The sequence below is a fragment of the Stegostoma tigrinum genome, chromosome 3 (genome assembly GCF_030684315.1).
Source record: "Stegostoma tigrinum isolate sSteTig4 chromosome 3, sSteTig4.hap1, whole genome shotgun sequence".
Lineage (NCBI taxonomy): Eukaryota > Metazoa > Chordata > Chondrichthyes > Orectolobiformes > Stegostomatidae > Stegostoma > Stegostoma tigrinum.
Genome location: NC_081356.1, coordinates 131,027,311 through 131,040,875, shown reverse-complemented (window position 1 = coordinate 131,040,875; position 13,565 = coordinate 131,027,311). Strand labels below are relative to the sequence as shown.

The 13,565-nt window shown below is 43.4% G+C and overlaps 1 protein-coding gene across 3 annotated transcripts in view; it reads right to left on the bottom strand.

Annotated features, from left to right (window-relative positions):
• The window catches only part of zfyve28 (zinc finger, FYVE domain containing 28), a 202,988-nt gene that overhangs the window by 116,639 nt on the left and 72,784 nt on the right, over positions 1-13,565 (bottom strand). For all 3 annotated transcript variants that reach the window (XM_048527089.2, XM_048527088.2, XM_048527090.2), the window contains exon 3: positions 1,209-1,346. In XM_048527089.2, coding sequence (XP_048383046.1) covers positions 1,209-1,346 — 138 coding nt within the window. The remainder of the gene's footprint in view (positions 1-1,208; positions 1,347-13,565) is intronic.

The window sequence follows — 13,565 nt, the reverse complement described above, 5'->3', positions numbered from 1 at the left end:
GGGGGGAAGAGCGAGGGAGGGGGGGGAAGAGCGAGGGAGGGGGGGGAAGAGCGAGGGAGGGGGGGGGAAGAGCGAGGGAGGGGGGGGAAGAGCGAGGGAGTGAGGGAGGGAGGGAGGGAGGGAGGGAGGTGTGCAGTGGTTTGAACTGGCTACTGTTGAAATAAGTCAAGTCAACTGAAAATATTTTTTAAAATGATCACAAAAGAACTTTGCAAAAAAGTTCCATCTGTGGCTCACTTTGATAAGGACAGTTTTATTGTTGTAATCAAACATTAGTTGTTTTAGGATTGTGTTTTTTCAAATAAAAAATATATCTGCATCAGTGGAGGAACAAGAACTGGACTAACTCAAGGGACTAAAGTTGGACTAATTCCCCAGATCTGATGTCTTAATCCTAAAGTTCTCAAAAGAAAAGCTGTAGAGATAATACATGCATGATCACTTGCAAAATTCCCTGGATTCTGGAAATCTCCCAGTAGTTTTTAAAAGTTGGGAAAGGTAATAGCATTTTTGAGGATATAACTAATAGGATAAAAAGACAAAAGGCAAACTGTTAAGTGTGGTTTATCTGAACATCAGAATCATTTGATGAAGGTATTACACAACAGGTAAAAATGAAGCTTTATGGATTTAAGAGGTATTACATTATTCTAGAGGACTGGTTAATGGATAGGAAACAAAGAGTATTCTCTGGAATTTAAGAGGACAGAGGTGATCCCAGTGAAAGATACAGATTCTGAAGGGGCTGGACAGGGTGACTGGAAGGTCAGCTTTGCTGTTTAAGTTTTAGATTCCAAAAAGACAGAGTCTTGGGATAAAGGGTCTGTCATTTCAGGCTGAAATAAGAATTTTCCCATTTGAATGGTTGCAAATCTTTGGAATTTTCTACCCCAGAGGACACATCATCATTGGCCAAATTTAAGATTGGGATAGACAGACTTTTGTCTCAGAAAACTGGCAACGAATAGAAAGCTGCAGTTGAAGCCCAAAGCCAGCCATGGTCAGAGAACAATGCAGTAGGTTTAACAAACTATGGTCTATTCCTGCTCCTAACTCGTGTTCACAACTGTGAGCAACTGTTGGTTAAGCCATTATTCACTCAGCATGTGTGTACTTTCTAGACAAACTACATTATTTCTGTTTGTATGATACAGTCAAATATTTTATTAACGTTTAATGATTAAGATGAACTTCAGGAAACAACTTACCTCCGCTCCAAACCAAAGTTGTCCTCCCAGATTATCATGACGTATTTCCTCCGGAAACTTGACACAGAAATCCCGATTTGCCCGTTCATTTGGGATGCATTCCTGCATGATCTGATTGATTATGTTTAACACGTTATCCTAATTTTTTCGGGGGGGGGGGGGGGAGAGAAGAGAGGGGGGGGGAGAGGGGGGGGGAAAGAGAGAGAGAGACAGAGAAAGAGAGAGAGCGCAAGAGAGAGTGAGTGAGAGTTTGGGAGAGAGTATTCCAAGGTACATTATCTTGCTTTGAAGTCACTCAAATATTAGCTCCCAAGAGGAATGGCATAACATCAAATTCTATTAAATAATCCATATGACATATTCCTATTAACAGTACCCTTCTGATCTGTGTTACATAATCCTTAGTATCCTGCAATTCACCAACGATGAACAGTCTGACACCAGTGGCAAGAATAACAGGCGTACCAAATAGACACTTATAACTGCAATGACAGACCACAGTAACTTTGAAGAATATGATGCACGAGGGTAAGAGGAAAACAGGATTGAACCAAAACACCCAAAGAATCTTTATTCAGCTAACATGAACAGAACAAAAGACAATAATGACTAAATAGGCAGGCCGAACAAAGAAAGTGATTCTCAACAATATAAACTTCTACCCAAGGATATTGGGACACAGTGATAAATGTCCTTGCCTCTGGGCTAGGCAGCCTAGGTTCAAGTCCCACTGCTCCAGAGATGTATCAAAACAGTGTTCCCATTTTCTCCCTGTACTCTTTGATCCCTTTAGCCCAAAGAGCTGTAACTCCTTTTTGAAAACATTTGACATTTTGGCTTCAACCACTGTGTGGAGAATTCCACAGGCTCAATATTCTTTGGGTGAGGAAACTTCTCTTCATGTCAGTCCTAGTGGCCTACCCTGTATCCTTAGACAGTGATATCTGGGTCTGGACTCCCTGGTCATCAGGAACATCCTTCTTGCATTTATCCTGGCTAGTCCAATTATTTAAGGAAGGACGTAAGTGCATTGGAAACAGTCCAGAGGGACTGTGACAAATGAATAATTGGAATAGATGGATTGTCCAATGAGGAAAAAAGGTAAATCAGCTAGGATTGTAGCCATTAGAACTTAGAAAAGCAAGAGGCAACATTAGTGAAACACAAAATTATGAGGAGTCTTGAAGGGAAGATGTGGAGAGATTGTTCTTCTCTACAGGAGGATCTAAAACTAGAGATCACCCTTTACAGTAAGATGTCACTCATTTAAGCAGAAATGGGGTGAATGTTTTTTCTCAAAGTGTAATTAATCTTTCGAACTCTCTCCGTGAAAAGGTATTGGAAGGTGTGTCTCGAAATATTTTTAAAGGTAGAAGTGGTTAGATTCTTGGTAAGTAAAGGGATGAAAGGCTATCAGGCCAAAGTGAGCATTTAAGGTTGGAATCAGATCAGTCACACGATCTTATTAAATGGCACAGTAGGCTGAAGGACCTATTCAGATGAATATACGCACAGTCTTCCGATATATTCTTTCAACATAATATGGAAAAATTTCTAGGAGGCACAAAAAAAAAATACTGGCCAAAGCTATTCTTTTTGAAAAAATATTTTAAGGATGTAGCTTATTGCTCATTACAGAGCAGCTCAATGTCAGAAGTTAAAATATGTTAGTCTGATAAACAATTGGCTTTCCCTGGAGAATACTATTGAATTAGTAAGTTAAGCTAATCGAGGAACTTTCATTTTTCTTCCACTATCTGCTCAGTTTCAGAACTTGCAATGATAGCTTTTAAAGTTTGTTGTTGAACCTAGCGCCATAACTAAAGCTACCATTCTAACAATTCTCGCTTCAATTTAATACATTGTTATGTCAAGAAGACTTGAAATGCAAACATGGAGAATGCATTTATGGACTAAAACTCTTATTTTGCTCCACTGGATTTTCAAAGGCATATTCCAAAGTTAGTCATTTACCCAGACAAAAATGGAATTCAAACTTTTAATGTTACACCATTGATTAAAATATCAACTGTTGACTCATCATCGTACATTAGCCAGCACCAGTTTCAGACACTCTAGCTTGTTTATTAAATACATTCACAGAATGTATGCCAGCATTTTGCCAATCCCCAACTGCCTAGAGGGCAGTTCTGATTCAACCATATTGCTGGTGGTCTGGAGTTGCATTTAGACCAGACCAGTTAAAGATGACAGTTTCCTTCCCTAAAGGACTTTAATGAACCAGATGGGTTTTCCCAACATTTGACAACAGTTTAACGATCATTAGACCACTAAATTCTTAATTCCAGATTTTTTAAAAATTGAATTCAAATTCCATCAGCTGCCACAGTGGAAATTGAATCCAGGTCCCCAGACCATTGACTAGGTCTCTGGATTAATAATCTAGAGAAAATACCACTTGGCCATTGCCTCCCCAAGAAGCAGAGGGTGCTATGTAAAGAATAGCAACTACATTCCATGCTTAGCAAGTGATAGCTGATTGTGAAGAAAACTTTGTCCGCAATCCAACTTGAATATTTGGTCACAAGAACAAAGTTGCTGAAAAAACTCAGCAGGTCTGGCAGCATCTGTGGATGAGAAAACAGTTAATGTTGCGAGTCCAGTGGCCCTTCCTCAGAACTGATGGTGGCTGGGAAAACATCAGTTTATATGCCAAAAATAGGGAGGGGGGGGTGGAGCAGGGAGTAAAAAAGATTAGATAGAGCCCAAAGAGATAGAAGACGGTTAGGCAGACAAAGGAGTTGCTAACAATCAGACTGGGAAGGTGACTGGTTGTTAATGGGTTCAGAGATAGATTCCCCAGCACCTGCAGTTCCTGCTGAGGCAACAAGGTACGGAGCTGGACAAGCACAGCTGGCCAAGCAGCAGAGGAGCAGGAACGCTGACGTTTCGCACCTAGGCCCTTGATCAGAAAAGTTCTCTTTTCTTCCCCCCCCACTGAAGAAGGGTCTAGGCCCGAAACATCAGCTGCCTTGCTCCTCTGATGCTGCTTCGCCTGCTGTTTGTCTAGCTGTGCACCTTGTTGTCTCAGTTGTTAATGGGGACTGCTTGTGACTAACAACAGTGGGGTGGGTGGAGTGGCAGGCGATGTGGTAATAAGGCCTGGTGTGCAGGTTGCGGGGCTGGGACATGGGAGAGTTTAGGCCCTAAAATTATTGAATTCAAGAGTGAGTCCGGAGGGCTGTAGGGTTCCCAAGCAGAAAATGAGGTGTTGTCCCTCCAGCTTGCGTTGGGCTTCACTAGAACACTGCAGCAAGCCAGAGACACAGACACTGGCCAGAGAGCAGGGTGGTCCATCCAAGTGGCAGGCAACAGGTAGTTCAGGGTCTTTTTTGCGAACAGTTGCCAAGTCTACGCTTCGTTTCCCAAATGTAGAGGAGACCACATTTTGAACAGCAAATGCAGTAACTAGAATCTTGGAAGTGCAGGTGAAGTGTTGCTTCACCTGGAAGGTATTTTTGGACCCTTGGATAGTGGGGAGGGAGGAGGTAAACGGGCAGGTGTTGCACCTCCGCCGGTTACAGGGGATGGTCCCACATTGCTGTGGGGAGGTGCTGGGAGTGAAGGAAGTGTGGACCAGGGTGCCCTGGAGGCAACAGTCCCTGCAGAAGGCAGACAAGGGAAGGGAGGGGAATGTGTGTCTGGTGCTGGCATCTTGCTGGAGGTGGTGGAAATGGCGTCTGATGAACTTCTGGATGTGGATGCTGGTGGGATGGTAGGTGAGGATAAGGGGAACCCTATCGCTGTTGCAGGAGGGAAGAAAAGGGGTGAGGGCGGAAGTGCCGGAGATAGGTCGGACCCGATTGAGGGCCCTGTTGACAATGGAGCTGGGGAATCCTTGGTTGAGGAAGAATATGAGCATTTTAGCGGCTCCCTTGTCGAGGTTGGCCTCATCTGAATACGTGCAACGGAGACAGAGGAACTGAGAAAATGGGATGGAGTCTCTACAGGAAGTGGGGTGAGAGGATGTATAGTCCAAGTAGCTGTGGGAGTCAGTGAATTTGTAATGGATTAGTGGCCAGTCTATCCCCAGAAATGGAAGCGGAAATGTCGAGGAAGGGGAGGAAGGAGTCAGAGACTAGATGAAAGCGAGGGCGGGGTGGAAGTTGGAGGTGAAATTGAAGTTTTCTAATTCTAGACAAGAGATGGAAGCAGAGGGAAGATGTATCAGAGAAAGAGTTGTGGGTGAGGGCCTGAGTAGGACTGGAACAAGGAATGTTCCATGTACCCCACGAAGAGACAGGCATAACTTGGGCCCATGTGGGTACCCCTGGCAACCCCTCTTACCTGAAGAAAATGAAAGGAGTTGAAAGAGAAGAAGTTGAGGGTGAAGACAAGCTCAGTCAAGCAGACGGGGGTGGTGGTGGGTGGGGCTGGGGCAGGTCTTTGCTCCAAGAAGAAGTGGAGAGCACCAAGACCCTCCTGGTGGGGAACGGATGTGTAAAGGGGTTGCACATCCATGGTGAAGTGGTGGTGGCTGGAACTGGTAAACTGGAAGCTTCGAAACCGGTACAGGCATCAGATGAATCATAGATGTATGTGGGCAGATAGTTTAAAAGGCTCCAAAAAGAAAAGACAACTAGCAAATCTTTGCACCAGGACATTGGTCCCCCTCCAATTCAGGTGAAACCTGCCCCTTGTGAATGGGTCTCTCCTAATCCAGAATAGATCCCAATGATTCAGGCATCTGAATCTTGGCACACAGCACCATCTTCTCCACCACTCTATGATCTGCCCTATCTTCTTACTACTACACTCACTAGCATGCAGCACAGGGGGTAATCCAGAGATTACTACCTTTGAGGTTCAGCTTTTAAACCTCCCACCTGACTGTTGATATTCAGTCTGCAAAGCTTCAATTCTTTCCCCAACTATGTCGGTCTTAGCAACGAGTACAACTTCCGGCTTCTCCCTCTCCACTTTGACAATATGCTGCAACCACTTTGAGACATCTGTGACCCTGGCACCAGTGAGGTAAAACACCATTCTGACTTCTCACTCACGGCCACAGAATCTCCTGTCTGACGGTGGTGATTGGGGGTTTGGAAGGTGCTGTTTTGGGGTTTTGAGCATATTTACGCAATACATCTTGTATATAATATACACATGGCTGTTACTGAGCATTGGTGGTGGAAGGATTGAGTGAACCTGGTGCCAGTCAAGCAGGCTGTTTTGTCCTGGATGATGTCAAGCTTTGAGTGTTGTGGGAGCCGCACCTATCCAGACAAGTGGGGAGTGTTTCATCACAATCCCGAATTGTCCCTTGTAACAGGTGGGCAAGTTTTGGGGTGTCAGGTGAGCTATTCACCACAGTATTCCAAGCCTCTGACCTGCACTTTGAGCCACAGCTTGTGTGATGAGTCCAGTTGAGTTTCTGGTCAATGGTAACCCCAAAAGATGTTGATAAAGGGGGATTCAGTGATGTTACACCACTGAATCTCAAGGAACGATGGTTAGATTGTCTCTTGTTGGTGATGGGCATTGCTTAGAATTTGAGAGGCGCACAGGTTAGTTGGTACTTGTTAGCCCAAACTTGGATTTTTCCAGATTGCGTTGGAACGTGGACTGCTTCAGTATCTGAGGAGTTGCAAACGGTGCTGAACATTGGTTAATGATTTTATTCATTATCCTTTTATTAATTAATGGGATGAGGGCATCACTGGTTAGGCAGCATTTATTGCCCAAACCTCATTATCCAGAGGTAGTTCAGAGTCAACCACATTGCTGAGAGTCTGGAGTCACATGTAGCCAGACCAGGTAAGGATGGCAGTTTCCTTTCCTAAAGGACATTAGTGAATCAGATGGGTTTTTATGACAATCGACAATCTGTTCACAGTCATCATTAACTTTTTAATTCCAGATACTTTACTGGACTCAAATTCCACCATCTGGCAGGGCTGAATCCAAACCTGGGTCCCCAGAATGTTATCTAGGTGTCTGGATTAACAGTCCAGCACTTCTAGCCAGATAATACCACTCGCCATCGCCTCCCACTATCACTGCCTCCATCATAAGGTCAGAAACAATATCATTGATGAACTAACTGTAGATGGTTGTTGAGCTCAGTTCCTTACATCATTACAGCCTTGGTTCAAACATGGACGAAAGAGCTGAATTCCAGAGGTGAGGGGAAAGTGACACCACTTGACATCAAGACCGCATTCAACCGAGAGAAATCAAGCCCTAGCAAAACTGGGAACAATGGGTATATGAGGACAAATTCTCTGCTTGTTCATTTCAAATCCTGAACATCCAACAATACTTTGTCTTTGTACCAGACAGAGGCTCGATTTGAATATTTAAATTCTATTCCACAATCAATGAAGGCCTGAGGACAAAAATATGCTTCAGTGGTCATCTTAAATTGGTGGAAAGAACTGTCTAGATTGAAGTTAATATTCCCTAGCAACACACAGTATTGATCCATGTGACAATGCTGTCTCTAAAAGGTACGTTTAGTCCTGGATACGTAGCGAGTAGTCCATGAGAAAATAAGAAACTTATCAAGAATGAGGTGTTTTTCTTTAAACTAAAGGGTTGGAACAATAGAAGCAGCCTGAATAAGTTTGGTCAAAGTTCCACAGAAACAAGATCTTCAATTTTAGCTTTCAGTACAAATTGTTATTGGGGTCTTGAAGTGAAAGCTATTCTTTTCCTCCCCTCGGTTACAGTCAAAAGCTAGGGGTTCTCTTCCTGGGCTGCTTGATTGTTTGTGACACAAATCTAGGTTCTAAATTTGCCTTTTGGCAAGCATGTGTTTATGGGATGTTACTATAGTGGAAAAGACAATCAGTACTGGCTACTGTATCTATTATTCTGTTAAACTTTCCAACAGGCTTAAGTTACTCCAAGTTCCTCTATCTCTCTGTTGTATTTCAACCATGGTGTTTGAAATAAATGGTGTTTTGCTTAACTTAGAGTAGTTTGACCAATCGATTGTATCTGGAAGACAGGTCCTCACATTTACCTTTAAAATGAGACAAAGTTAGGGTCTAGAATACCTTCTTAATGTATTTGAGGGGACCTAACAAAATCTAAAACAACTGGGCCAGGAGCTCCCTACATCTTACAAATGAGCATAGTTCAGTTTCTCTCATCACAATACTATATTCCGATAAAAACTGAAAGAACTGCTGCTGCTGTAAATCAGAAAACAAAACAGAAATTGTGGGAAAAGCTCAACAGGTCAGGCAGCATCTATGGAGAGAAATCAGACTTGAACATTTTGGTGCTAGGGACCCTTCCTCAGAACCATTCACCTTTTGTTGAGTACAGAGTGATGATCTTATCTTAATCCAGATTATGAATGGCACATACCAGTACTTTCCACCTACAAGGTTCTACTGCCAACGTCATTGCAGGTAGAAAGTACTGTTGTGATACTTTCAGTAACATTTTGAATAGGTAGAGTCCAACCTATACATTGCCATTTAATGGAAGTGTGGGAGGGGAGTTAATTGGATTAACGTTGCTTCTGAGAGGGGGAGAAATATAGGGTGGGGTAACAGAGAAAGAGATCAAGAGTACTTAACTAAATGTCTACATTTTAACAGCTGTGTATGTGCGCAACTACAGCAAACTTAGGTGGTGATAAACATCTAGAAAATTGCACATCCCACACTCAGTAATTGATGTTTTTGTCTAAAATGAAAAGCAGGGAGGTAGTTAATTTTGTCTGAATCAGGCATTACAAGAAGATATTCTGAAGAAAAACATACAGTATTAATGAAACAAGTTCAGCGTTGTAGGTCTTTTGATTTAAACTTTTAAAAACAAAGATAACTTGTTGATGAGAGAAGGTGAGACAACTCATGCATTGGTGTGCAAAAATCCCAGTTCATTTATTCAGGGGCATAGAGATCACCGTAAAAGAAGGGGGCAAATCAACATGTGATACGGAAAGAAGACTTGAACAATATAAATCTCACAGGCACCAACTGCAATGAAGTTGATGAGAAAGGATTTTCTCTCAAATTTATCAGGAGAGTTATATAACAAACACTAGCTTGTGAAATGAACTATTTGGTGGATGACACGAGCAGTATTCCTTGCAGCTTACATACTATTCCAAATCTTGGAAGCTAAGACCATGCAGGCAAAATACAATAATTTTCTTTAATGTATCAGCCCAAATGTACAGGTAATTCTTCTTCCAAACTTGCCAGGGAAATTGCATAGATGTTACTTCCTAACACTACAATCTGGACAGCAAAACCTTCCAGGCTTTTAGTACCAGCACAACTCAAATCACAAATGACATCAAGTAAGAACAATGTAAGCTATCCCTATGTAACCATTTTAGCCAGTGTTCAGCCTTTGACATATAGTTATCTACACTTTGCCTCTCTCCATTGTGAGCCAACTGAATGGGGCTGCTCTCACCCAGTTCTAATTTTATCTCAGTTCTAGCCTATGCCTGCTCTTCCTCCTCTCACACTATTAGTCTAGCTATCATCCCCATCCATCTTCCTGCCAACAGTCTGGGACTAAATCAGGCCACTCAATCTCGTAATATTATCATCTCCCAGAATGAGCTCCTGGTCTTGTTTGTCTACTCCAAAACACTACCTAAATTTCAGCTAGGCAACAACTCAGTTTCTCCTGAAGCTCTCAGTTGTGTCTTTAGTACCTTAAGACGTGACCATGCCAACTAAATTCTGACTTGGTTTCAACACTGAACTTTGCAAAAACTTAAACATCCAAAATACTGCTGTCTTGGTCTTAACCTAAGCCACATCCTATCCCCCAATCTCACTCTTCTCACTCAGCCACACAGGCTCCTGATCAAAACAATTGAACTTGATTCTAAAATTCTTAATATGGCTTTAAATGCCTCAGTGGTCTTGCATCACTGGGTCTCTTCCGTCTCCTCCAGTCCCACCACCTTTCAGGATGTTTGTGCTGTTCCAATTTTCACTTCAAGCAAGCCCAAACTCATTTGCGCTACCACTGGCAGCAGTACTTTCTGCTTCGTCCCAAATTGTGGTGCACATTGCTTACACCACGACACCTCGATCTTGTTTTCCTTAACACCGGCCTTTTTTGAGCAAGCCTTTGATCAGTTCCTCTACTGTGCAGCTTGTTCAATGCTATATTGCTTTCCAGTGTTGTTGCAGAGTACACCAGGGCTTTTCATTAAAAAGCTGCTGTCCAAATCCCAGCTGTTCTTGCAGATTAAAAACTCAAAATTCTTTTTTTTTTTCCTGTCAGTAACCGCAGATCTGTATTTTCCAGTTACTACTCTTCTTGCCAGTGGATGCATGGTTTTTGTCTGATACTCTATGAAAACAACCAATTTTTAGCACCTTACTTAGATCAACGTAAAATGCAAATTTGCAGAATTTTTGCTATGAGTTTAGAAAGCTAATCAGGATAAGCAGTGGTGACTGTAATTTAACTCCTTGATTCCAAGACGTCACAACGGCTGAACAATTAGCACTGCTGCCTCACAGCACTGGAGACCAGGAAGCCAATTCCAGCTTTGGGTGACTGCCTGGGTGGAGTTTGCGCATTGCTCCTGTATCTGCATGGGCTTCTGCCAGGTTACCCGCACAATCCAAAAAGGTGTGCAGGTTAGATGAGTGGCTCTGCTAAATTGCCCATGTAGTGCCCATGGACGTGCAGGTCAGCCAGATTAACCATGGTAAACGTGGAGCTATGGGATAGGGTGGGGGGTGAAATGCTCTTCGGAGGGTCCACACAGACTCAGTGGGCCCAATGGTGTTCGTCTGCTCTGCAGGAATTCTATGATTCTATTACGAAGTGCAAGCAGAGAAAAAACGTAAAGTGCAAATAGAACACTTACGTGAAGGTTCTGAGATGTTGACTCATTGCTAGAGACTTTGAGGTAGGGACTGTGCTGAGGGAATGTGCACAATGGTTGGAATCCTGTAACAGTTTCACCCGGTTTATATTTGTCCAAATTTTCAGAACATGGGAAGTTAACAGCCCAAAATGGGTGAGAACAGATTTCACATTAGATAAAAGAAATGTACTTGAGGCACCAAAACAATGTTTAAAGTTCACTGGGGCAATGGGTAGATTCACCCTGAAAGAGTCTCCAAATTACCCACGAAAATTCTCTCATGGGGGGTGACAAATTAACAGCAGTGGGCAGCCTTCCTTCAATTAGAGTGAACAGCAGAAGCAGCAAACATTGAAGCCAGGTCAAGAGCTTCAGTTGCCCTTCCAGCCTGCTCCGCCATTCAATATGATCAGGGCTGATCATTCAGCTGCATACCCTGTTCCTACTTTCTCCTCATACCCTCGGATTCATTTAGCCCCAAGAACTATATCCAACTCTTTAGAAATATTCAACATTTTGACCTCAACAATCTTCTGTGGCAGAGAATTCCACAGGCTCACCACTCTCTGGGTGAAGAAGTTTCTTCCTTTCAGTCCTAAATGGTCTACATGACTCCTTAGATGGTAACCCCCTGTTTCTGGACTCCCAGGCCATTGGGAACATCCTTCCTGCATCTACCCTGTCTAGTCCCTTTAGAAGGTTACAGTTTTTTATGGGATTCCCCCCTCCTTTGAAACTCCAAATGAATAAAGGTCCTATCTGATGCAGTCTCTTCATAAGTCAGTTCTACCATCCGAGGTATCAGTATGAAAGGTCAGTGGAAAAGGCTTCCACCTGTCTCCAAAACTCTACCTTCACCTGGAACCGTTCCTATGGTCTCGTCTGCCTTTGATCTCTTCAGATTCTGGGCACCCTTCTATAGGGACAATGCTGTTCAACTTGAACAAAGAACAAAGAACCCTACAGCACAGGAACAGGCCCTTCGGCCCTCCAAGCCTGCACCGATCAAGATCCTCTGTCTAACCTGTCATCTATTTTCTAAGCATCTGTGTCCATTTGCTCCCTGCACATCCATGTACCTGTCCAAATATATCTTAAAAGACGCTAACGTGTCTGCGTCTACCACCTCCGCTGGCAACGCGTTCCAGGCACCCACCACCCTCTATTTAAAGAGCTTTCCATGCATATCTCCCTTAAACTTTCCTCCTCTCGCTTTGAACTCATCACCCCTAGTAATTGAGTCCCCCACTCTGGGGAAAAAGCTTCTTGCTATCCACCCTGTCTATATCCCTCATGATTTTGTAGACCTCTAATCAGGTCCCCCCTCAATCTCCATCTTTCTAATGAAAATAATACTAATCTACTCAACCTCTTCATAGTTAGCACCCTCCATACCATGCAACATCCTGGTGAACCTCCTCTGCACCCTCTCCAAAGCATCCACCATCTTTTGGTAATGTGGCGACCAGAACTGTACACAGTGCTCCAAATGTGGCTGAACCAAAGTCCTATACAACTGCAACATGACCTGCCAACTCTTGTACTCAGTACCCCGTCCAATGAAGGAAAGCATGCCATATGCCATTTTGACCACCTTATTGATCTGCGGTGTCACCTTCAGGGTACAATGGACCTGGACACCCAGATCTCTGTTCAATTTTCCCTAGGACTTTTCCCGTTTACTGTATAGTTCGTCCTTGAATTTGATCTTCCAAAATACATTACCACGCATTTAACCGGGTTGAATTCCATCTGCCATTTATCTGCCCAACTTTCCAGTCTATCTATATTCTGCTGTAATCTCTGACAGTCCCCTTCACTATCTGCTACTCCACCAATCTTCGTGTCATCTGCAAACTTGCTGATCAGACCACCTACACCTTCCTCCAAATCATTTACATATATCACAAACAACAGTGGTCCCAGCACAGATCCCTGTGGAACACGAGTCACAGGTCTCCAATTTGAGAAACTCCCTTCTACTACTACTACTCTGTCTCCTGTTGCCGAGCCAGTTTCTTAATCCATCTAGCTAGCACACCCTGGACCCTCTGCAACTTTACTTTCTCCATCAGCCTGCCATGGGGAACCTTATCAAACGCCTTGCTGAAGTCCATGTATATGACATCTACAGCCTGTCCCTCAATCAACTTTGTCACGTCCTCAAAGAATTCTATTAAGTTGGTAAGACATGACCTTCCCTGCACAAAACCATGTTGCCTATCACTGATAAGCCCATTTTCTTCCAAATGGGAATAGATCCTACCCCTCAGTATCTTCTCCAGTAGCTTCCCTACCACTGACATCAGGGTCACCGGTCAATAATTACCTAGATTATCCTTGTTGCCCTTCTGAAACAAGGGGACAACATTAGCAAGTCTCCAGTCCCCTGGGACCTCACCCGTCTCTAAGGGCACTGCAAAGATATCTGTTAGGGTCCTGGCTATTTCCTCTCTCGCTTCCCTCAGTAACCTGGGATAGATCCCATCCGGACCAGGGGACTTGTCCATCTTAATGTCTTTTAGGATACC